Raw genomic sequence first — 26,298 nt, forward strand, 5'->3', positions numbered from 1 at the left:
AATATTATTTTATATAAGATTTTATATTTAATTAAAGAAAAATTTAAAAAAAAGATGAACAAATAGGAATAATCATAAACATAAATATTAGGAAATGATAAAATACTAAATGAATAATTTTTGGATTAAACTTTTTCTCTTATAAAGATAATATTTTAGCAATCAATATTTAATCCTAGTAAATAATTAGTTAATTTTATTCCCAATTCTAAATTAGATTAATTTATAGACTTAGAGTTACCCTTAGAAGGATAAACAGACAAATAAATTATTTTGTTTCTTGAGAATTTTATAAAGTTTACAATTAATTCAAATCATAAAAACTTTTTTGGAAACTCTTGTTCTGGTCTTAATTAATATTCTCTTGCAGGCGATTATTTAACCTCTACTATTAATGGTAGTATGTACACCTATGAAATGGCACCAATTTTTAACTTTATGGAGCAAAAAATCTTTTAGTTTTTCTAATAAAACTATTTAAATTGGAATAATATTGATGGAATTTTATCACCTGGAAACACTCAAAGTCTTTACTATGCTCTAGAATGTGCAAGGCATAAATATTTTCCTTAGTCGAAAAAAGAAGGAATGAAGAATTTACCCAAAATGTCAATCTTTACAAGCAATACTTGCATTAATAATGTAAAAAAAGGATGTGTTTACTTAGGTTTTGGAATCGAATCTTTAGTTTTGCTTCCTACTGATAAATAAGGTCGTATTATACCTTCTGAATTCGAAAAAGCGCTCTAAAAAAGAGAAAAAGAGAAATATTTTAGTCTTTTTCTAAATTTAAGTATGGGAACAAATTTATTTGGCTCTATAGATTATATTGAAGAATGTACAAGGATAGCATAAAAATATAATGTTTGGGTACATTTAGAAGGCGGAATGTATTAAAAAGGAGATTTTTTGAAAAATATCGACAGTATATCAATTTAAATAGACAAATTATTTAGTGTCCCACAATAATGTTGTATTTTTTTAAACAAATATGAAAATCTACTTAGTGAAGCTAATGCTTTAAACAGCGATTATTTATTTATGAAGGACAAAGTTACTTATGATGCCCAAAAATATGACTCTGGGGATAAAACTTTTTAATGTGCAAGACATATTGATATTTTAAAATTTTGGATTTACCTTAAAAAATATGGAATCAAAGGTATTTACTAATTATTGGATAATAGTATTCAAACCGCTAAGTATTTCAGCTTATTATGCTCTTAGAATCAACATTTTTAATTAAAATTAGATCCAGAAGTTAATTGTGTGTGTTTTTAATATTTTTCAGATCGAATTTTAGAATTAAAAAAGTAAAACTACTAATTTGGAGAATTAACTAATTTATAAAATAATGTAATGAGGTAAATTAAAAATATTAGCTTGAAAAACGGCAACTTTTTTATTTAATTATATTAATTTGAAAGATAAAACTTTTTCAAAGTATCCTTTAGTGTTGATAAAAATAAAGAAAATGCTGAATTTCTTTTTAATGAAATTCATAATATAGGAAAGAATTTATGATTATTACTTTTTTTACAAATTTGTACTTATATATTTTTATATAATTAATAATTTAATTATAAATTTAGTAGTTTTATATTTAAAATAAATATTTTAAATAATATTTTTAAAATTTTAAGTATTTTTATAATTACATTTTAAAAACATTTAACATATAAATTATTTAAACTGAAAATAAAAATAATTTAATAAAAAAATTAAAATGCATAACTAATAATTGCGGAGTAAAACATTATCAATATCATCACTTCCATAATGTATATAAACTAATAAATAAATAAAAATTAAAAAAAATTAAAAAAAAAGTAAATGAAATTAGAAAAATATCTTTATTTGAATATTAAAATGGAACTTTTTAAGGATAAATTAATTAAAGTACTAAAAAAAAGCAAGGATTAGGTGCATATCTATACGATAGTGGAGATTTCTATTTTGGTGAATGGGAAGATGATAGAATTTAAGGAGAAGGAATCTTATTTTTTGCTTTTGGGGGATTTATACATGGCTTTTTCTTAAATTTCATGATCCATGGTCCTGCTTTTTTAAAGTTTTCAAACGGTGAAATATATGAAGGTAATTGGAACTAAGGTAAATTAGATGGGGAAGCATATAATTATTTTGTTGATGAGAATATATGGTTTAAAGGTAATTATAGTTAAGGAAAATTCACATAATTAATATAATATGGAAAAGGTAGGCCTCCTTCAAGTAATTTTTTAAAATAAAAAACAAAAAAATTATTAATTGAATGCTTAAAATATAATTTAATCAAATTTCCATTTTTAAAAATTTAATATTTATAATAATAAATTTTAATATTTTTTTTTATTCAATTTACTTAATATTCCTTATTATATTATTATTTAATATGTTGTGTAATTTAAATATAATGTTTTTATTTTTAAATAATAGATTTATTATTTAAAATAAAATTTCTATTTACTTTAAGCCAATTTATAAATTTTATTATAAAATAATATTTTTATAAATATTAAAATTTAATTATTTTTTATAAAAGCTATTCTCAACTAACTTAGCAAAATAAATTCTTTATGTTAAAAGCATAAAACAAAAAATGAAAATTTAAGTATAAAAGTGATTGATTTTAAGGACGGATCTTAATATTTAGGTATGGCTAAATAAAAAAATCCCTTTGGTTTAGGCTTATTAAGAAGACTTGATGAAAAGTATGATGCAGGCTTTGCCTTTAATGGCATTTTTTAAAATATAGCACGTTTAAATTTAGATGATGGATAAAATATGTATATTGGTTAATTATAGGCTAATGGTAAGTTTTAAGGATAAGGAGTTTATTTAAATAAAAAAACTAAATAATGGGTTTTCGGAATATTTGAAAATGGATAATTAATTGAAGTTATAAATTAAGGATAAGATGAATATCCCCAAAATATTATTAGTAATATTTATTATTCTCATCATATTAATTCCGGAAGATTTATAGAAAAATAAATTGAAAATGGGCTATTTTATATGCCTTCAGGTTATAACAATAATTATAAAAATTTCTAATAATTAAAATGGGATTCTTTTAGAATAGAAAAAATGAGGGAAAACACATTTTCTTAAAATAAAAAAATATAAATTAATGTAAAAAGAAATTCTAGTGCAAAACTGCAATAAAATAATTCAATATTAAATATAGATTAAAATACTTATTCTAATAGATCTCCGAAATCAACATTATATTAATTTTATTTATCAAATAATGAAAAAAATGTAATTATAAAAAAATTAAAAAAGATAACTCAAATAAATATTTAATTGATTAATTTTCAAAAAATTATTAAACTGATTCATTAAATAAATAAAAAAAAGAAAATTTTACTTTCGCCAATAATACAAACTAAAATCAATAAACATAAAAATTTAATTAATACTAAATAAATATAAAAAAACCTGAATAATTTAATGAAAATAATTTTTAACAAATGCAAAGTTATTAAGTAAATGAAATTAGTTAAGATTAAAATTAAAATAATAATTAAATTTAAAAATAAAATGAATTAAATAAATAATCAGAAGTAAATATAAACAATTTTAATGAAAACATTGAATAATATAAGTAATTTAGTTTTGAATTTAAAAATTAAACTAGCAATAAATTACAAGTAATAAAATACCAGAAAAATAAGAAGATTATTAAATTTTACCTTAAAATATAAATAATTATGATAGTTTTAATTAAGAAATAATTAAAGATAATAATTATGACTATGGAAAATAATAGATAAAATAAACTAATATTCAAAATAAAAAAGAATTAACACCTCTCAAATTAGAGTTCAGAAATATATAATTATTAAAGCTTAGTAAAATAAAATAAAATTAGTCCTAAAAAATTTTAAGATTATGAGCATAATGCTTCTATTTAAAAACAAAATAAAGAAAGATAAATTAAAAGAAATAATAAAGCAACTAAAGAAACAGACATGAAAAAAAACTTTAATGAGCTATAATATTAAGAAAAAAATCAATAAAATTTATATGATAATAAAAAATATAATAACGAGTAAATATAAAATTAACAAGATAAAAATCAGCTTTAAAATATAATACAAATATAAGATAAGGAATAATAAAGAGAGATTTCATAAGTTTAATAATAATTTTAATCTAAAAATATATATGATTTATAATAATAAGATTAAAATATAATTTATAATAATTGTTTAGAAAATTTTAGTTATAAAAATGATTAAGACAATATATTATTATTGAGTTAATAAAATATAAGCAAATTATAATAACTTTAAAAAAATAATAATTAAAAAGTAGACTTAATTTAATAATAAAATATAATTATTTAAAAATAAGAATAATTTATAGAAAATAATAATGAGCAAATTGAATTATAAAGTAAACTCAAAAATAAAGAAAAGAGTAATAATAATGAAAATATCTTATAACAAATGACATCAGAATAAAAAGTAAAACATTTGATTAATACATATACTAACTATTTATATAAAATAGAAGATAATGACTAATAAATAAAATAATAATATAGTATTAATCAATTTGATTTTCAAGAAATAAAAAAACTAAAAAATTAAGTTTTTGAAGAAAAAGAAAAAAGTTTTTTATTAAATTAGGGTATTTTCGACAAAAACCCATAATAAATAGATGAATTTTTAGAGTTATAAAAAATTATAATATCTATTTAAGATAGAATAATTCAAAAAAAAAATTATTAATCGTTAAATAATTCTTCGTAATCTTAAAATTAAAATCGTTTCAATATGCCTTTAAATAGTACTAGTCCTCTAAAATATTTTTAACCATTTGTATTTACGAAAAATTCTTAAAATTTAAATAATTCAATTTCATCATAACATGAAAATGATAACAAAAAAATAAACTAAAATAATAGTAATTTAGATCTTACATAATTAAATATTACAAATCATTAATATAACTTAAATAAAACTAATAAAGAATTATAATTATAGAATAGCTCAAATAATTTTAAACAATAATAATAAATGGATGAATAAATGATAATTAGTTAGCATTCATTAGAATAAAATTAGTATATTAAATAAAATTATGATTAAAAAAATTCTATAAATGCTTCCCAATAAATTCAAGTATAAAACTCAAATTAAAATAACTTTTTAATATCAAATTAAATAGACATAAATAATATATCTAATTCCTTAATATAATAAAATAAAAATGAATTACTTGCTAAATATTCTAGTATTCTAAATGAAGCAAAAAGTATTGATTAATTATCTGAATCTTAAAAAAATTAAATAATTTAAATTACAGATATTAAAAATAATTTAATTTAAGATTAATACTAAAACATACAATAAAAAATATAAAGTAATGAAATTTAAACTTTAAATGAAGAAAAAAATGAATTAATAGATTTTCAAAGTTAAATAATATTAATATAAGAAGAATTTATAAAAAGCAGTATTAATAATAGTAATTTTAATTCAGTTTATTAAAATATTTCAAATCTTACAATGAGCCCTATTAAGATTTAAACATGCAAATAAATACCTAAATTGAAAAGATCTAAATCAATTATAAAATATTATGTATAAGTATTAAATAACGATAGCTAAAATTAAGAATAAAATATATCATTTGATTAACTAAAAGAAATTAAAGATTAAATATTTTCGCAAAAATATAATGATATTATTAACAATGATAATTAAGTAAACTCCTCTTAAATAAAAAATAAATCAATAGATGAATTTATTTAATTATAAAAATCTATAATTGATTTACAGGATTAATATATTATAAAATAAAAAATTAACTCTTTACCAAATTCTGATATTTTACCAAATTTATCAGAAAACTCCTTTAAGTATTTAAGTTTAAAATCTTTAAGTTAATAAAATATTAATTAGGAGTAAATTAAAAAAATTAGAAGCCTTAGTAGCAGTCTAGTTTTTATAAATATAATTAATAGAATTAAAATAAAAAACAAAGAGTAAAATGTTAATAATTATAAAATATAAATAGTTTATAAGCTTAAAAAACATAGAAAATAAAATTAAAAATACTGAATTAATATAAAGAGTTATTAAATAATTCTAATAATTATGACTAAATTGATGAATATTAATATCGATTTATCGAAGTTAATTATGCTAAAAGTTTTATTTTAATAAATGAGCTTTAAAGTATAGATATAAATAAACAAAGAATATATTAGCCAAATTAATAATAAAAAAATATAACATTATAATAAATATTTGAATTAATTGAATTTTAAAAATAGTTAATAAAAATATAAGAAGAATATTTAACCAAATAATTAAATTCAAAAAATATTTTTAAGCAAAATTATAATATAAATTATGATGAAGAAACTATAATAAATAATTACATTAAATTATTAAAAGAAAAAGGAGAAGTAGATTTTGAAGAAATTAAAACAATAAAAGATATTATAATTAATGATAAATTTAACTAAACTCAATTGACTTAAAATCCAAATTTATGTGATGATTTGATTTAATTTTAAAATAAAATTATATAAATTTAAGATGAAATTATTATTAAATAAAAAACTTAAGATAAATACTATTCAACAAATGTAGATTTATTTTCAAACTTTTCAAACTATTAAGCTAAGAGCATTAGTTCAATTCTACCTAATAAAATTTTAAATATCTTATCTAATAAAAATAAAAGCAATTCGACTTTTAAATTAAATTTTGATTAATTTAACTAATTTTAAGATACAAATAATTAATTAAATAATGATAAAGACGATATTAAATAAAATTAATTTTAGCCTCTTTTATCTGAAAATAATGAAACAGATACTTCGATAATTTAACAATATAAATAATAAAAAGATTTATATTAAAATTAATATATTGATGAATATATTAAATAAAATTAATCTTATTAATAAGAAATTATATTATAATTATTTGGTAATAAAAAAGAAATATTTTAATAATATAGATATGCTTTAAATAAAACAAATTAATATATAAACTAAGATTAAAGTAATTAAGAAAAATAATTCATTTAATTAAATCAGGCTAAAAATATATTTATAGAAAATGAAAATTTAAAAATTTAACATGGATTAAATGATGATTCTTAAATAAATATATAAAAACAATAAATAAAAGAATTTATTTAATTTTAAAACGATTTAATAGTTATATAAGAAGAGTTTATAAGTAAACAATAAAGCCTAAGTAACTCACTCTAAATTAAAGATTAATAATAAAGTCCTTTAAAAAATATACAATAATAAAAATTATTAGTAAATTTAAAAAATAATAATTAAAGTATAATTAAATTATATGAAGATGTATTAATTAATAATAGTTAAAAAGATGAGGATAATATAAATTATGAACTTTTGGTCAATGTTAAAAATGAAATAGTAAAAGAATATTTAATTGACGAATGCGAAAATTAATCATAATAAAGTTTATAAAAATAATAATAAATAATTTAATTGTAAAGATCAATTATGAATATATAAGATAAATTTATTTTAAAGCAAAAAACAAATAAATAACCATATTCAGATAATCTAGATTAAACATTAATTAAATTATATTCATAATAATCAATTAATAATTTCAATTCGCTTTACAATTCTAATTAAGTTAATTAAAATTATAAATTTTAAAGAGATGATTAGAAATTTTAAGAAATTCTTAAATAAAACAAATATGTTAAAAATAATTTAAATACGAATAATAAAACTTAAAATGAATAAATTATTTAAAACAATTAACCATAAAAGCTTATAGATTAATCTGAAAATATTTAATTTTAAAAATTATTAAATAATAATTTCGAAAATAATTTAAATGAAATAAATTAAAATTAATTATAATAATAAAATTAATTAATTAATAATAAATAAAATTTTGATTAAAATTATAACAAAAATACACATATATAATATAAAGATTAACAAAATACAAAAATTTTAACTAATCAGAATACAAAAAATTAAAATAAAATTATAAATTAATATAGTTAATAAGTTGAAGACTTTATTGAATAATAAAACATAATTATTTAAAATTAAGAATAATTTACAGAAAATAATAATGAATTAAGTGAATTAAAAAGTAAATCCATAAATAAAGAAAAGAGTAATAGTAATGAAAATATCTTATAATAAATGACATATTTAAGATAAAAAGAACATTTAGAACCACTTTATAATAATTATTATGATTTAAATTAGTTAAAATTAGATTAGTATTACAATAGTACTAATGTAAAAGAATACAGTTAAAATTTATAATTATTAGAACAAGCAAATTTAGAAAAAAATTAGCTAATTAAATTTTAGAATCAAGTAATATAGAGATAGGAATAATTTATAATGAGTAACTTAAAAATTGAAAAAAAATCAATAACAAATTAATGCTTATCTAATTGTAGTATGAGCCCATTAAAAAATAATACTTATGAAAATTTTATTAAAAATAAAAATAAAGAATTTATTATTAAATATTATTAAGATGTTTTAAGTTGTGAAAAATAAGTCTAAGATCAACATATTTATTTCGATTAAGTAAAAGAGTTCAAAAATGAAATCATTAGAGAAAAACAAATATAAATACAATATTATAGTAATGATTAATATGATAATTAATAAGGACTTTTTTAAAAAAATAAAGTAGAAAATGAATTAATTGACTTTTAAAAATAAATTATATAGGTTTAAGAAAAATTTATATTAAAATAAAAATTAATAAAATATCATCATTCCGATATTTTACCAAATATTTCGTTTAGTTCAGGAAATAATTTATTTTAGAAAAATAATAATTGTTCATTTGATTTACAAAATTTACAAAATTAAAAATAATAATTAAATTAATTTCAAAAAAAGAACTAATTCATCAATAAATATATTTAATAAAATTCATAAGAACTAAAATAAAAAACAAAAAATAATGAATTAATTTAAAATCCAAATTAATAAAGTTAATAATAAAAAATTATATTATAACAATACTAATATTAGGTAAATAATTATGAAATAAATGAATAGAATTTATAAGAATTTATATAATTAAATAAAGCAAAAAATTTTATAATTTAAAAAGAAACAGAGTAAATTTAAGAGCTTTTTATTTAAAATAATATTATATAATCTTTAAAAGCTGAAACTATGAAAAATTAGCTTATTTAATATTAAAAATAAATAATTTAAATATAAACTAACTATATTATTGAAAAAAGTTAATAAATTCCTTCAAATTCGTTATAATTAAACTAATCTTAAATTAATGTTTTGAATAATAATAATAATTCTAACTTGTATAAGCCACTATAGAATTTATCTTTCCAAGATTAATAAATATTTATAAAAAATTATAAAAATGCATTAGATTTAGAAGGGTAGTAATTTAATAAGTAATAAATTAAATAACTTTTGGAAATAAAAGATTGTATAATTAATTAATAAATAAGTTTAATTGAATAATCTAATTCAGATTCATTTTAAAATATGTAGAAAGATTAACTTGTTGAAATATAAAATTAAATAATATAAATTTAAGATGAATTTATTATAAAATAAAAACTATTAAAATTATATTCGAGATCTTAAAACATGCCCTTTTAATAATTCCTTTAAAATTTAAACTTTTATGGTATTTAAGATATTTAAGATTAAGTAAATAAATGTGAAAATGATAATTTTGATATGCATAAACAAATAAATCAAAGTGTCTTCGAAATTTAAAATAGTTTAGAAACAAATAAAAACATAAAAGGTTATTTAAAAGAATCAGAAATTAAGCATTAAATCAATTATTTATAATAAAGCAAAGCACATATATTATAGAATTATGTCAAAATTTTAAATTAAGATGACTTAGACAATAAAAATTTATTTACGCAAATTGATTAAGCCAAAAATTTTGTTATTTCTTTCTTATAAGTAAAAGTAGATCATTCTTTAAATGAGTAATAATATTTATAAGAAGAATTAATTTAATTTCAAAGTTAAATCATCTAAATCTAGGAGAAATTCATTATTGATAAAAAAAATATATAAAATGGAAACATTTTTAATCTAAATAATGAAAAAAAATACTAATAAAAAGATGTTTTAGAATTATATAATCAATCATTAAATAAAAAAGAAATTAATTATTAATAAATTATCTGTAGTAAAAATGAAATAAGTAAATAAAAATACAGAAAAATATAGTAATAAAATTTTAATAATTAACCTCATTAAGCTAATTAAGAACGATAAGATTTAATATAGTTTTAAAATTCTATTATTGATATTTAGGACTAAATAATTTTTTAAATTAAGTCTTAATAAAAACATTAGTCAGTCAACTTATTAGGATAATAATAAAAATATGAATACTAATAAAACTAAAATTTCAATAATAGTTAATATGATTCCTTTAATATTGAATTTTAGAAAAAAGCAAAATAATATAATTATTAAAACGAAGAATTATAATAAGAAAGTTAATTAGAATAAATTTCAAAATAAAGATATAATAATTAAAATATAGAATAAGAAAGTTAATTACATAATAAATAATATAAAGTAATTAACGAAGAAAATGATAACTTTAGCATAATGTAATAAGAAGAAAACCATAATAATAATTAAAAAAGTTTTTATAATATAAGTTAGGATGAATGTGTATAATAAATAAATGAATCATTTTAAAACGATCAAACTAAAAGAAATAGAAATAATTATCCATAATCTCCTTTTTCAAGGGTATCTCCTAAAATAAAGGAAATAATTAGAAACGATATATCCTCTTTGCCATTAAGATAATCAATTTAGTTTATATAAAACTAATTTAAAAATTCTCATATCTAAAATAGTGCTTTTAAAATCTAATAACCAAATATTATTTATAACTAATTTACACCTAGAAATTAATAATCACCAATAATTACTTAATATTCTCCTTAAATGGAAAAAAATTAACTATAATCAAGTAATTTTTAATTTTTAACTTAAAATTCTCGAATTTTTATAAGAAGCGACCTTCCTAGCTTGCCTTTATAATAATCTATAAAAAAACAAATTGAAAACTTTGTTACTAGAAGTGGAAAAAAAGGTAGCCCTATTGATTAATTTAATGATAATTTATGTAATATAAGTTTAGATAATTCAAATCTTTAAAATAATATAAGAAATTCATCATTTTCGAATTCATAAATAAAATCTCCTTTAATATAGAATGAAATAGATAGTATAAATGAATAGTTTAGTTAAAGTGATAATTCTGGAAATATATAAAAAAATTTGAGTTATTAGTGTGATTTGAACTGCATTTTGCCTCTTAAAAAATCAATAGAAAATCAAATTAAATAGTTTATTTAAAATAAATCAAAAAATGGAAGTCCAATAATTGTTTAAAAAAGGAAGGTATTAACTGAACCAAGATAAAATATTTTTTTTTTTAAAGTAGTAGCCCTAATAAAATAAGTTAAAAATTATATATGTAAAAGTAAGTTAGAATTGATTAAAATTTTTTATAAAACTCATTGTAGTCTTTTTAAAGTTAAAAAAATTAAATAATTTAAGGAAGATAATCTAAAAAGCAATCAGAAATATTTTTAAGTATTGGTAATACAAAAATATAGGAAGAGTAAGAACCTAAACATAAAAAAATAAATTTTTAAAATGAATTTTCTTAATAAAATACACCGCCCATTTAAATATTTAATGAAACCAAATTTACATAACATATAAACAATTTAAATTTTTAAAAAAATTATTCTCCTTCAAAAAGAATTTAAAAATATTTAAAAAATAGAAAATAATTTTCCATAAATTAGTAAAGATATATCTTCATGTATCAAATAATCTAAAGAAGTTACTAATAATGAATTCGTATTTAAATTTTAAAATAATAATTTTTCTAATAATCTTCAATAAGAATAATTATAATCAAGTAAAACATATAATTCACCACTAAAAAACAATTAATACAATGTTATTTAGAAATAAACACATGAATAATATTTTACACCAAATACAATTGTACTAAAGAATAATATTTTAGATAATGCAAAAATCAACTCAGCTAAAATTCCTATTAAATCGAATACTTTTCATCTTAATTCTTTTAGAAATCCTATATATTCTGCAAGGAAATCGATTGGTACCACTAAAACTATTTTAAGCTCTGTCAGAACTCCTTTAAATTATAATGTAAATTCAGCAAATAAAATTCTTCCATATAGACAAATTGATACTAATAAAAAATCAAGTAATGGAAGTTAATAAATATTTTATTCTCCCATAAGTTATGATAATTAATATAGATTAAGTCAAATAATGTAATAATAAGACATTTAAATGCATAATAAAATAGATTAAAAAGTAATGAAAATAATTGTTTCTCCATAAAGTTTAAATAAATAAAATTCTAATTTAAATATTATTAATTAATAAAAAAATGCATTTATTGAACCTGTTTAATTTTAATCTTATCAAGTAAATAATTTATATAAAACATAATTAATATAATTTTTAATTTCATTTTAAAAAATAAATATATAGCCTTAATAAAAAAATTAATATTAAGCAATATATAGAAACCCAAAATACTAATAATAAAATAATTATGATTATAATAATAAAATTACATAGGATTAATAATAATTGGAATAGAATCAAGAAAAATAATGTAGTGTTTTTTGATTATAATTTTAAATATATATCATAACAATTTATATATAATATATATGCACATTAAATAGAAAAACAAGAAATATAATTATTTTAAATATGTTTATGTAAGTATGTTTATAAAAATATATAATTTGATAAAAAATATTTATTTAATTAAAAAACGAAAAGAAATTTCAAAAAATAGAATATGGAATTCAACTAAAATCTGAAAAAATAAATTTTAACAAAAAAGAAACATTATAACTTATATTCAAAAATAAGGTAAAAGCTTAACATTTTTTAATATGTAATGAATATAATACGATATAATTTTCATTTTTTATTAAAAATATATTTTAATTTATTATTATTCTTTAAATTTTTAAGAATTTCATATCTACTTATTGGAGAATTAAAATTTTATTAATCAAACTAAAATCTAATATTCTCTAATTTTGTTTCAGGTTATGTAATAAAATCAAATTTCTCATTTTTCATATCCTTATTAATGTCTTCATATTCTTTGGCTTTTTTTAGCTTTATTACATATTAATTCTATTATTTATTTAAAATTACATAAACTTCATTCTATTTGTTTTAGAAGAAGGTAAATTATCTTCTTCTTCTTCTGGAACTTCAATCATTAACTATTTATTTTTATATTTTTCTATCTGTTTGCTAAATATACCACCGTCTATAAAATCTAACTCCATGTTTTTTAATTTATATCCAGATTATTGATTAAATTATTAATCACTGCCACTTATATTCATATTAGAAATTTAAATTTAGTTTAATTTGCTAAAATTATTATTATCTGATAAGTTATAAGGCTTAATTTCACCTAATTCTTCTAAAAATATTTATTTATTTAAAATTTTAAGCCTTTATTAATTATCTCTGTATTATATTTTGTTCATTTCCAAAAACTATTTTTAGTATTAACTTATATTTCTAACATCATACATCTGCAATATAATATAAAAATAAATTTCAAAATTATTGTATTGATTACATAAGTTAAAAATATTAAAAAAGGTATTAATTTATATAATTCTTCGTCATCAAAATCATTAAAAAAGGAAAGTATAAGAATTGCATTTGCAGGTTAAAACATAAAAGAAGTTTCTGAGTTCTTTTTTATTTATAAATATTTATAATTTTGTTACAAAATATTAATTAAATTTAAAATAATAAAATTTATTTCAAATATTATTTTTTAAAGTTTTAATAAAATACTTTAATATACATCAATAATAACTATATCTTTTAACTTTCTTTATAATTTAGATAAATCCTTAACAAAACGATTATTATGAAAAGTGCAATTTTCTCTAAAAAGCCTCATTGATGTAATATTATTTTTATCTATTATATCAATTACTGGTGAAGCATACTTAATTATTTTTTAAATAATGCCAATTTTTATTTAATTTTTATATAAATGTACTTCAGCAAGACTTGCTGTAAATATAATTATTTCATAATATTAACTCATTTTCTCTAAAAAAAAATCACAACCTGGTCTTTTTTTAACATAAACAATAAATGGTATTTACTAAATAACAATCTATTTATTTTTCATAATTTTAATTTTATAATATATTTCTATAGATTACATTTAATTAAAAATCATAATTATCAATATGATCAAATGAGCTATGAACTAATGTTTCATCTAAGTCTAAAACTAATGTTTTTTTGTCCTTTTTTTAAAAAAATATGATATAAAAGTTATTTGTTTTAATAAAAAAATAAATATTTTCACTTTATAAAAAGATGTTTAAGGTTTTATTATTTATGGAAGATTTGTTTATAAAGGATTTTACTTAAATTAGTTATTCTATTAATTTTAATTTGCTATGATTTGATTATTTTCAATATCTTATTTTTAATTTTTGAGTTAAGATTACTATTAATTTTAATATTATTATTGCTCTTCGTCATCTTCTTCTTCTTCATATTCTAAATAATATTAACTTTTTAAAAAATTTTCATTCTAAATCTTTTTTTTATGTTAGTATTTTTTACTTCCAATTAAAAATGCAATCACAAATGCATTTAATCAAACTAAATTATTTTTATTTTATATTTTTAATTTCCATTTTTTGATTTAGATTCAGTATAATTATATAATTAATTACTATAATAAAATTAAAAATAAATACGTGAAATTATAATATATATTTAAAAATTATATTACTTTTTAATCGATATATATATATAATATACATTTTTTGTAAAATACGTCAAAACTAATATTTAATTGAAAACTAATAAAAATATTTTAAATTTAAATACATATCAAAACTTGATTTATAGAAATATAATTTAAATAATATTTTATTTATTTATTCATTTTATTTTATTTTATATATTTTATATACATTTAAATAATAAAACCAATAAAATGGTTGATTAATTATAATAAAATTAAAAAATATTCATAAAATTTAACTTATAAAATCAATAAATTTAAAAGGATAATTAGATTGCAATAAAATGTTTTAAACATATACAATCAATTTCAAATCCAATAATTAATATACAAGAATGTTTTTAACCAAAAAGATTGTTGTAAAATAAATGCATTTTCGTACAAATTACTTAAAAAACAAAGAAAGAGAAATTAAATCTATAGAAGATATGCGGATTATAAATACTGCCAAAAAATTAGTTATAGATAGAGATAATAATAGTACAGTTACTTACAAAAAATAAAAAATATAAATAAATAAAAAAGTAATTAAAATTAAATTTTAAATTTATTCTTCATTTAGCAATTTTTTAAAAAATAGAAAAACAGTCATATTCATCATAAAAAAGTAAATCTTAAAAGACTATAAAATATTAAAAGTAAAAAAAATAAAATTATGTAATAAATACGCCTCGTAGCTAATGTTGTGCATTAAGTGCTTCTTCTTAGTGTTCGAAAAATTCTTAAAATTAACAAAAATCAAATTAAAACTCTTTTTCAAAGTATTTTTAATTTTATGTAATTTTTATTAATTTTTGTTAAGTATTTAATAGTTTTCTTTATAAAGTTACAGAAGAAAATTAAGCTGTTAATAAGATTTTAGCTTAGATTGGATTAATAAAGTAATATTTTAAAAAATTGTAATAGTAAAAAATTATGTGAAAATCTCCATAAAAAAATGATAAAAATTTTATAAAGAAAACAAGAAAAATAATAAATCAAAGAATATTAATTTTTTTAAAAGTAAGTTAAATAATAAATGTATGGAATATTTTCTAAATAGTGGCGTGAATTTTAAAACTTAAAAAAATAAAATATATAGAAATAATAATAATATTATAAACAAATAATAAAAAAAACTGATGAAAACATTAGATCTTAAAGTAACATTGATCAACTAATTAGAAATTCAATATGTTTGCACAAATGTAAAAAAATAAATTTTTAAGTTTATTTATTTATAAATTAAAAAGAATAATTATAAAAAGAATAAGAAGAGCAAAACCAAAAATAATAAAAACTACTTTAATTACTTGGTTAAAAAAAAGAGTTAGATGAATTAGTAAGAATCAGAAATTCAGCAAATATTAAAAATTAAAAAAGTATTAACTCTAAGAATTATCCTTGGGGATTTAATCAATAAAATTTGAATAACTAAATATAAACATAAAAAATAAAAAAAGTTAAAATAAATTAAAATTAAATGATTGATTTAAAAGAATTATTTAGCAAAAATAAATAATTATTTAAAAAAAAATAAGTTGAAAATGATGTTAATAGTTTGAAAAATAAATAAATAATATAAGAATAAAATCAATCATAATAAAAGAAAGGAGAGAAGAAAATTAATTAAGAAGAATTTAATAAATAAACAGAATAAAGATATAAAAAAATTCTATAAGAAAAAACTTAAAAGGCTCAATTATTATTTTTAAAAAAATAAGAAATAAAATAAAAGTTAGAATTACTAGAAATGAAAAGCAAATGTAATTTAAAAAAATCTAAAAAAAAAATGTTTAATCCCTCAAAAGAAGATATATAAAATGCTTTTGCATTATTAAAAGAGTGATATTTTTATTTTTAGATAATTTAACTCATGATAAATAAAATATATATTTTACTGTAATTTTTTACAAATCATTTTTTAAAAAATTAATTTAAATAAAATTTATTTTCAATGGATTTTAGTTTTTATTAATTTTATTTATGTGATTAAATTTAATTTTGTTTGTAAAGATGATATTTCTTAATAATATAAATCATAAATAATAAATATTATAAATTAAAAAGTTATGTATTTATATTATTTAATTTATTATATAATTATTGTTTTTATTTTTAAATATTATTTTTTTAGATTTATAAGTAGTTTTTATTTAACTTAATATCAAAAATAAATTTTAAAAAGGTTAATAATTGATATTTTGTAAATAAATTTTTTATTATTTTTTTATTTATATATAAATATATTAATTTTAAAATTGCTTTTACTCTTAATATAGTTTTTACATTATTTTATATAATCTTTAATAAAATACAATTTATTTTTTAACTTATTTAAAGTTCATTCTTATATATTTTCTTATGCTTTTTTAACAATATTCTCATCCCATATATCTGCCATTTTACTTCTCACTCTTTAAACAAACATTCTTATAATCTTTTATCACATTATAAATATAAAATATTTATTTATATTTTAATAATTTTATTACTGTGTCATCATCATTATTTTAATTTTGATTTTCTTCTAATATTAAATTCCATTATAAAATTAAAGTTTAGAAAAATACTTGGGTAGGTATAATTAGGCTATATTAAAAAAATCATTTAAATAAATTTATAATAAACTAATTTTTTTTAAATACCTTTCATTCCATTTGCTTCCAAAGCTTTACTTAACTTTTTCTAAAAAATCAGAGAACTGAATCTAAATATTAAAATTATTTCTTTTTAAAATTTTATAACCACAAAAATATATATATAATAATTATTTTATCTTACATTATTATAATTATTGGATTTGAATAGTATATATGTTTCCATAAGCTAATTATAAAATTCTTATGCTGGTTACAAGAATCTTATTTTCATGTTATTTGCATATTCTTATATATTATTATAATTTAATTCTATAATATTTGTAACAAATCCTCTAGCTACTGACCATTTTTTTTCAGTATTTGAAACTATATTTTGAACATAATTTTAAGCAAATTTTACCACTGCACCATTTAATGCTTTTTCAGCAGTAGTTGAAATTTTTCTCAATATTACTGGTCCTTGTTTTTCTTCATATTAATTATTATTATTTTATTTGGCCTCTTCTTGTGAACTTGATTCATTCAAAGATAATTCTTTCATTTTTTCAAGTAAAAATTCTTCATTATTAATATTTTTTTAAAGTTTGTAAACGCTCTAAATTAGCTTTCATTCATTTCTATATGATTAGGCTATTTCTGTCTTTAGTTTCCGAAATATCCTGTTATTTTTTAAGAGACACACATAATAGGTTTTATTATTCTATAATTATATATTTGTAGAATTATAATTATATTAAATATCGTATTTTTATTTACTTTTATGTATAATCATCTAAAACTTATTTAAATGAATCAGATCTTTATCGATTTTTTAAAGGATTTCGCAAAATATAATTCCATGTTTCAATAGCACTCAAAAAAATCCTTATAAAACTGGTTTATAAGTCATTTCATCTTTACAAAATATAAAAAATTAAATTATATAATTAAAAATTTATATTTTTTAAAACCTATTTTTTCATTGACTATAAAATATTAAAATTTTTAACTAAATTTTTCAAGATTTTCTTTTTCCTAATTCATAGTGAAATTTATTTCTTATAGATTATTTTGATAAGTTTCATTTTATTGCTAATCTTCTTCCATTTTACATTTTGTTTATTCTATAACAAACTCTCTTCTCATTTATAACCATATTTCTAATAATACCTCAAAAACTATTTAATTATCTAAATATATTCTTTATCCATTTTCGTATTCTTTATAAATCATTTAATTTGCATATAAAACCCAATCTGGTCCTAAATAATGCTAAAGCTTTGTTATAAATCTACGATATTTCAAATATTCTGCATCTTAATTATCAAAAAGCTTAAATGATGAATAATAATATGTTAAATTAAATTAATTTTATTAATCTTCTTGATTTTAACCATTTTCTTAAAAAAATTAATCAGAACATCTGTTTATAATAATTTATTCATTATTTATGCTATTATAGTTTTTTTTAATTTATTACTTTTCAAAATTTATTTCCTCATCCATTTTTATTTTTATTATTTTTTTTTATTTCTTTTTTTTTTTTGATTTTAATAATTATTTTTGTTTTTTTATTAAAGTTAATTTATTACTATAATTATTTAAAACAAAGAAAATTATAAACATATTTGGCAATATATTAGGACTATTAATCAATAAAAAAGAATACGCAATATTATCTTACGTATTTTTTTTAAAGTGAAATTATTATATATAATATATTTATATGAAAAATAAAGAAAAAATTAATTTAAAATTATAATATGAATATATTTTATAAATAAAACTTAATATTTTAAAAGAATATGTGAACTAATAAAATAAGGTGAAATAAAAAATAAAGACATATATTTCTATTTTAATATTTTAAAAAACTAAATTAATATAAATATATTTTATCTAATATTATATTGTAATATTATTATTTTTATTTTAATATATAAAATAATTATTTTTTATGAATATTATTATATTTAAAAATAGTTTCTTATAATTTTCTCATTAATTTTTTTATTTATAAATTTTATTTAAAATATGATATAATATTTTTATAAATAACTTAAGTAAATGATATTTAATATTTAAAATTTATTTATCTTAAAGCAAAAAATAAATGTTCGTAAATCACTTATAAAATTAATAATATAAATAAAAAAATATAAATAAAAGAAAAATGAATAAATTTATAAAATTTATAACATTATTTTACTAAAAAATTATAAAATTTAATTAAAATAAATGTTTATTATATTATAATTCTTAAACATTTTATAATTATGTTGTCTTTTATATATTTTATATTTAGTTATTATTTATTTAATTGATTAAAAAATTATTAGTAATATAAATTAAATAATTTTATTTATTTCTTTATTAAACAAAATATTTAGATAATTAGATTATTTTTTAGTAGTATTTAATATTTATTAAATATATTTAAATATAATATAAGCTTCTTTTAATTAAAATAATATATTTATTATAAAATAATTTAGCTTGATAAAATTATGATTGAAATAACATAAGATAATCACAAAAAGCAAATTTTGGAACCTATACTTGATTTTAAGAATAGTGTAGTATGTTAAGACTAAAATTAAAGCAGATAACTATTGTAATTTTTAGACTCTAAATCTTCAATAAGTTTTAAGCAAAACCAATTTGGAATTTCTTTATTTCCCAAATCAAATGTAAAAGTATCTTTTAAATAAAGAAATGAAAAAGATGATGACGACTTATTCAACGAGATATTAAAATAAGGCAAAAAAAATATATAAAATACTAATTTGAAATTTGAAAGCACTTTATTTTAAAAAAATTAAATGAATTAATAAAGTAAAAAAACTAATTACAGTGTTTTTAGGAACTTTCTACTCTAAAAAAATAATAAATAAATACTAAAAGAACATAATTTGAAGACTTAGATCCTACAAAATATACAATATAGTAATATAGTGAGAAAACTTTCTAAAGAAATCCTTTAATTAATAAAAATATAATACTAAAAGAATATTCAAAAATAGAAAAAAATAATATATTGTTACCATAAAGTTAATTTTTTTAAATACTATGTCCTGTTTGTTATTAAAATTTAGAAAAAAGCAATGAGTAAATATTTCAGCAAAATGGTTTTAACAACCTGTATTTTTCTATTGGAAAATTTGCATGTTTTTGTAAAGGTGGAATATTAAATTGGAAGTAGTTTGTTTAAAGACTAAATTAAATGCATTTCGAAGGTATAATAAAGGAAGAAATTATATAATTTTGGTTTAAGTATTTAGTTTGGAAGTTATCACATTTAAATATTCTATGTATCGAGTCTCTTTATTTTCATATCGAATACCGAGTTTATTTAAATAAAAATCATTAATTTTAAAGTTTTCTTTAAAAAATTAATGACAATATCTTTTTAAGAGCGGTTTTGAGAATAGGAGAGATTTTTAATGAATAAAAATTTTCATTAATTGAACTTACTGACACTTGGGAATCTATTTACATTTATATAAATAAAAAGTAAAGCACTTAAAATGATCTTCTTTTTTTATAACTTCTTAGTAAAAACATACTTATTTAATTTTAAAAAGTTCGGATCACAAACATGCAAAGGTTAATAATTTAAAATATACCTTTTTTAAAGGAGAAGAAACTTTATGTTGTACCTTTTAATTCTTTTTAAAAAAGTCATGTTGATAAAAAAATAGGTTATCTAAATAAACCATTTATGAGAACTTTAAAAAGTTTAAAAACTTAAGGAGGTTTGATTCCTAGTTTGGATTTGTAAATTATTAAGAAATACCCTTTGTTAATTTAGTATTATAAAAAAGAAAAAAAAAAAATATGCTATTATGATAAGTTTACAAAATCTTTCATAAATACAAATTGTGAAAACAAAGAGTTTGCTTATGCAAAATTTTTAGTTTGTGATTCTTACTTAATTTATGATTCTAGCATAAAAATCGAAGATTTTCCTTGTGCAGAATTATATATTTAATGTATAGATGAATAATTTTACAGTTAGATAAGCTGCGGTAGCAGAATTAGAGTTGTTAACAGTGAAATTTACGGATGTAACTAAAATGATTTTTATATTAAAAAGTATAAATTATATATTAAATGTATAAAAAATAACATTTAGATAGAAAGATATTATTTGCTTAAATCAGAAATGGTTAAAAGTAAGTAATTTTACAATAATTATTTAAAAAATTATATAAACAATTTAAATTTGGAAGACGTAAATTAAATTTTAGACACTATTTTTTTTCATGCTGTTGAATTTAATATAAGAATTTAATTTCTTAAATAAAAAATATTCAAAAAATTAATTATTGGATATGTAAGTTTTTAAAATTCCAAATTTATTTGCAAAATATATACACATGATAATTTTTTTTCAAAGTTAATTATGAATATCAAAATTTAATAAAATATCGAATTCATAAATGTAATATTATCTAAAATTATATCGAATGAAAAAATAATTATTTTTAAAACTAGTTATAATACATTTATTAATATTTTATGAATATTTTATAATTAATTTTTATATGAAATAGATGTATTTATTAATATATAAAAAATATTATTACATATATATTGAATTAATTTATTATAAATTTATGTAAATATATTATTTATAAAATAAAATTCTATAATTATTATAAATTTATATTATTGTTGTTGTAACAATTAAATTTTTTTATTTAAATTCATTTAACTATCCAAAATAATTTTGCATTTATACAAATATTATTAATTTTCTTATAAATTAAAAACTAATATTTTAAGATTTATAATTTTTAATATTTTTTATTAAATTAAAAATAAAATTAATATTATTGAACATATTATATTAATATTAATGAATATTATATTATTTTCTTTTTTGAGCTTAAGATATTTCTAATATTTTATTTATTGAAATAATATTTTAATATTGTATTTAACTAATATAAATAAATCATAAAGTTAGATGAATTTTCTTTATTCAAATAAACATTTGATTATTTTCAACTTTATATTATAATAATATTATATAATTTTTTAAAATATCAAAAAAACTTTAAATATTATATTCATTTTTTTTTCTTAAACGAGCATAAAAAAATAATTTTATCTTTTTATAAAATTTTGTTTAGTTTGGTTTTTCTATTTAAAATTAAATAAAAAAAATACAATTACATTTATAAAAATATAATTAATATTAAAAATTTTGAAAAATTTATAATGTTATTTTTTTAAGTAATGTGTTTAAATTAGCCAAATTTAATAGCATTTTTGATTATTTTATTTATATTTTTATTAAAAATAAATAAAATGAGGATTTAAAATATCCAATTTTTAAAGTATTTTTTTCAAGATATTTGATTTAAATGATTATGTGTATTCTCAGTTATTTAATCAAATTAATTTTAAATAATAAATATATTAACTAATATTCTTAAATATAAAAAACAATTTGAGAAATATATAATTAATTAAAATTATTAATATCTAAATAAAATAATTTATTAATATATAATTGATATATTTACAAGTATTCTTTATATTTCTTTTTTTAGTTTAGTATGTATTTGTTAATAATTTATTCACTATTAATAAATTTAGATTAAAATGAATGCAAATACTTTTTTCAATAATTATTTTTAAATTATTTAAAATAAAAATTAAAAGACTGAAAAAAGAAGAAAAAATTAATTATTAAAAAAACTAAAAAAATATATAATACAAAAAATGAATGATAATTTAAACATCCCAATAAAACAAAAAAATAATTTATTTTCAGATTCTACATTAGATACTGTCACTTAGCGTTATATTAATTCAAAGTATCAATTAGCTGATGAGGATTAAAATTTAGAAAACATGGATTTACGAAACATGTGTGAAACAGTATAAATTATATAAGATAAATTTAAAATTAATCACAATATAGGTAGTAGATGAATTAGAAACATTAGAAAAAGGAGCTGCATATGACTATTTAAAAGTAGAAAAAGAGATGAATTAATTAGATTTTGAAATAGAAAAAACAGATAATATATTAGGAGAATTGGAAGGGGTATTATTAAATTTTCGTGATCATTTAAATGAAATAAAAAGTCAAATGACTGTTTTATAAGAAAGATCTTTGAAAATGAATACTTCTTTAACAAACAGAAAAAATTTATAAAAGTTATTAAACAATTTTATGGATTAAGTAGTTTTAGATCCAAAATTAATAGATGCAATAAATTCATAACCAATCGATAAAAATTATGTATGGCATATAAAAAACCTTTGTCAAAAACTAGAATATTTATAAAATACTTAATTACCAGATTCTACAGCAATAAAGGAATTAGGTAAATATTTTTAAATTATATTTTTATATAAAGAAAATAAGAACCTGAATTAAACAAGTTAAAAAATAAGGCATGTGGAAGAATAAGAGATTTTTTATTGGAGAAAATTACTAACCTGAAAAAGCCAATGACAAATGTAGGAAGTCAATAAATAAATGTGCTTTTAGATTATAGAGTATTTACTGATTTTTTAAAGATTCATTATTAAGAAATTTATACAGAATTATGCATTTATTATACTGAAACTATGTCCAAATTATATCTACTACTTTCTAAGAAAAATATTTAAGAAGCATAAAAGTGCATGGCTGATTTATATTCAAAAAATGATACACTAGTTAGTGATAATGTTTCTAATATTAGAAATTAGTTAGTAACAAAAAGGTTAAATATTAGCTAAGGCAAGAATAAGTCTATATTCGATATTATGGGTAGAGATGCAATATTAAATACTGAAAAAATGCAAGAAGATTGCTATTTTTATTTAACTTCACAAAAAAATAATGAGAAGTTTACAATCGAATAAATTTTTAGGAGTATGTGCAAATTAATCATAAATACAGTAATAAGTGAAACTAGTTTTGTGAATTAATTTTTTAATTTAGAAACAGAATAACATATAAAAATTTTTAAAACAATATTTTCTGCTACATTTAATTATATGTTTGATTTTCTTCGAAATACACTTTCTAATACATTTGATTGCGTTGGAGTTATTTTGATAATTTTAATAAATGAATATTATTAAAAGGAGTGTGCAAATTTATAAAACGATATTTTAGAATATTTTTTTAATAATATAAGTATGATGGCATGGCCAAGATTCCTTAAAATTTATGAAGGTCATTTAAAAAGTATAGAAGAAAAAAATATTAAGGTATATAAAAGTGTAGAAAAATAATTAGGATTTAAAATTATAGCCTAGAGATATGTTGATTTGTAATTATCATTTTATTGTCTATATACTTATTTCGGAGAAAATTAAATGCTCAGTAATAGAATAGAATAACTTAGAAATGAATACGTTAAATTGATTAAGAAAAGTGGAGAAGAGATTGGAAAAGGATTAGAAAGAAACACTTATATGCTTATTGTCTTAGATTTTATTTAGACAAAATTTAATGAATGCAAAATTCAGAAAAATTTAAAAGAATTTTAAGACGATTTAACTAAATTAGAAAAAGAAACAAATCTTTATATTAGTGAATTTATAAACATTTTCTTAAAAGACCTTTTTGGAGATTTAATTGATTTTGTCAAATAAAATGCTAAGGAGGAAACTGAAGCTCAAATGAAAAGCATGGGAGAAGTATTCTATGAATAATAAATTAATAATTAAAATAATAAAATAATTAATCCTTAAGATAATGCGAAACTTATTTAAAATATTTGCACTGATTTTAACTTTTATTGGAATAAAAGAATTGATATTTTTAAAGCTGAATGCGAAAAACTTTTTTAAGGAAATATAATCTTAAAAAAAATACTTAAAAAATTTCTTAATATTTTCATTACTTATTATGGAACATACTTCTAATATGCAAAAAACAATTTTCCTAATTAAGCAAACAGTTTAATTAAAACACATGAAATCATGAGAGAAATTTAAAAAGCTTATAATATTTGAATAAATTTTTTTGAATGATATATTTATTTATTTTTTTATACAAAATTTAATAATTTTTTATTAGCAACAAATTTTCATATTTAAAATAAAAATAAGATAAAAAATATATAGATATAAAAATTATTATATTTATTAGACATAAAAAAATTGTATTTTAAAATAAATTATTATATATTAATTAAAATATATAAATATTTTTTTTGTTTAGTTATGTTTTATTTTATTATAAAATTTTACTACGGCAATATATAGTCTCATTAGAATTCTAATATAAAATATTTAAATAATATAAATAATTTAAAAATAAATTATATTTATATTATATTATTAAAAAATTATTTTAAAATATATATATATATATATATAATTTTTTTATAGATTTTAAATTTTATAAATTAAATCTCTCTATATCTTTATATAAAATGCTTTTATGAATATATATTTATATGTCCTTAAATTTTTATTTTTAAAAATATAATATAATTTTTAAAAATTATAATTATAAATATGGGACATTTAGTTTAATATAATTCTGATTAACATAAATAAATTAGAAAAAAATATTATTTTTTCTATTTTAAACTATGACCTTATTGCATTAATATTGTCAAACTATTAGTTTTTTTTATAGATTTTAAAATAAATAAATAGTTAAATTTGAAATTCAAGATAAATAGTAGCTTGATAATATAGAAATATGATTATATATATATATATATAAATACAAATATAAATAATTATATTTTTTCATAAAACAAAGCATAATTTTGGAGACAATTCTTTAAAAAATTCTCCATAGGTTACCTAATTATTTCTTTATTTATCAAACCTAGAAAATAAATAGCTTAATTCTTTAGGTGAAAAATGAATATCATATT

The 26,298-nt window shown here is 16.2% G+C and overlaps 5 protein-coding genes across 5 annotated transcripts, besides 17 other annotated features; 3 read left to right on the top strand and 2 right to left on the bottom strand. All coding sequences in view use genetic code 6, as the record gives it.

Annotated features, from left to right (window-relative positions):
* Window positions 1-402: 402 nt before the first annotated feature.
* Window positions 403-3,250, top strand: IMG5_181580 (hypothetical protein; the record flags this gene model as incomplete). The annotated part of the gene is made up of 4 exons (XM_004027525.1): window positions 403-1,202; window positions 1,253-1,313; window positions 1,914-2,232; window positions 2,543-3,250. Coding segments are annotated over 4 exons (1,888 nt in total), but the record flags the coding sequence as incomplete, so codon positions are not given.
* Window positions 1,599-1,637: a microsatellite.
* Window positions 1,799-1,828: a microsatellite.
* A 1,777-nt stretch (window positions 3,251-5,027) lies between the features above and the next one.
* Window positions 5,028-9,179, top strand: IMG5_181590 (hypothetical protein; the record flags this gene model as incomplete). The annotated part of the gene is made up of 3 exons (XM_004027526.1): window positions 5,028-5,265; window positions 7,575-8,238; window positions 8,819-9,179. 3 exons carry the CDS (start codon window positions 5,028-5,030, stop codon window positions 9,177-9,179), a joined length of 1,263 nt encoding a protein of 420 aa, XP_004027575.1.
* Window positions 5,060-5,106: a microsatellite.
* Window positions 7,819-7,913: a microsatellite.
* Window positions 7,858-7,913: a microsatellite.
* Window positions 7,865-7,906: a microsatellite.
* Window positions 7,868-7,913: a microsatellite.
* Window positions 9,180-12,809: 3,630 nt separating the features above from the next.
* Window positions 12,810-12,852: a microsatellite.
* A 1,312-nt stretch (window positions 12,853-14,164) lies between these two features.
* On the bottom strand, window positions 14,165-14,668 carry IMG5_181600 (hypothetical protein; the record flags this gene model as incomplete). The annotated part of the gene is made up of 3 exons (XM_004027527.1): window positions 14,165-14,240; window positions 14,290-14,376; window positions 14,439-14,668. 3 exons carry the CDS (start codon window positions 14,666-14,668, stop codon window positions 14,165-14,167), a joined length of 393 nt encoding a protein of 130 aa, XP_004027576.1.
* A 341-nt stretch (window positions 14,669-15,009) lies between these two features.
* Window positions 15,010-15,053: a microsatellite.
* Window positions 15,054-16,361: 1,308 nt separating this feature from the next.
* Window positions 16,362-16,407: a microsatellite.
* An 857-nt stretch (window positions 16,408-17,264) lies between these two features.
* On the bottom strand, window positions 17,265-18,955 carry IMG5_181610 (hypothetical protein; the record flags this gene model as incomplete). The annotated part of the gene is made up of 6 exons (XM_004027528.1): window positions 17,265-17,307; window positions 17,363-17,459; window positions 17,516-17,577; window positions 17,652-18,170; window positions 18,227-18,364; window positions 18,421-18,955. The coding sequence occupies 2 exons, from the start codon at window positions 18,953-18,955 to the stop codon at window positions 18,324-18,326; spliced, it is 576 nt and encodes a 191-aa protein (XP_004027577.1). The 3' UTR covers window positions 17,265-17,307; window positions 17,363-17,459; window positions 17,516-17,577; window positions 17,652-18,170; window positions 18,227-18,323.
* Window positions 18,954-18,995: a microsatellite.
* A 261-nt stretch (window positions 18,996-19,256) lies between these two features.
* Window positions 19,257-19,290: a microsatellite.
* A 291-nt stretch (window positions 19,291-19,581) lies between these two features.
* Window positions 19,582-19,632: a microsatellite.
* Window positions 19,591-19,631: a microsatellite.
* A 2,645-nt stretch (window positions 19,633-22,277) lies between the features above and the next one.
* Window positions 22,278-22,325: a microsatellite.
* A 1,059-nt stretch (window positions 22,326-23,384) lies between these two features.
* IMG5_181620 (vps52 sac2 family protein, putative) lies at window positions 23,385-25,420 on the top strand (the record flags this gene model as incomplete). The annotated part of the gene is made up of 2 exons (XM_004027529.1): window positions 23,385-23,793; window positions 23,835-25,420. Coding segments are annotated over 2 exons (1,995 nt in total), but the record flags the coding sequence as incomplete, so codon positions are not given.
* Window positions 25,421-25,686: 266 nt separating this feature from the next.
* Window positions 25,687-25,737: a microsatellite.
* Window positions 25,738-25,882: 145 nt separating this feature from the next.
* Window positions 25,883-25,925: a microsatellite.
* Window positions 25,926-26,298: the final 373 nt, after the last annotated feature.

This window comes from Ichthyophthirius multifiliis, assembly GCF_000220395.1.
Source record: "Ichthyophthirius multifiliis unplaced genomic scaffold scaff_1120509251321, whole genome shotgun sequence".
NCBI lineage: Eukaryota > Ciliophora > Oligohymenophorea > Hymenostomatida > Ichthyophthirius > Ichthyophthirius multifiliis.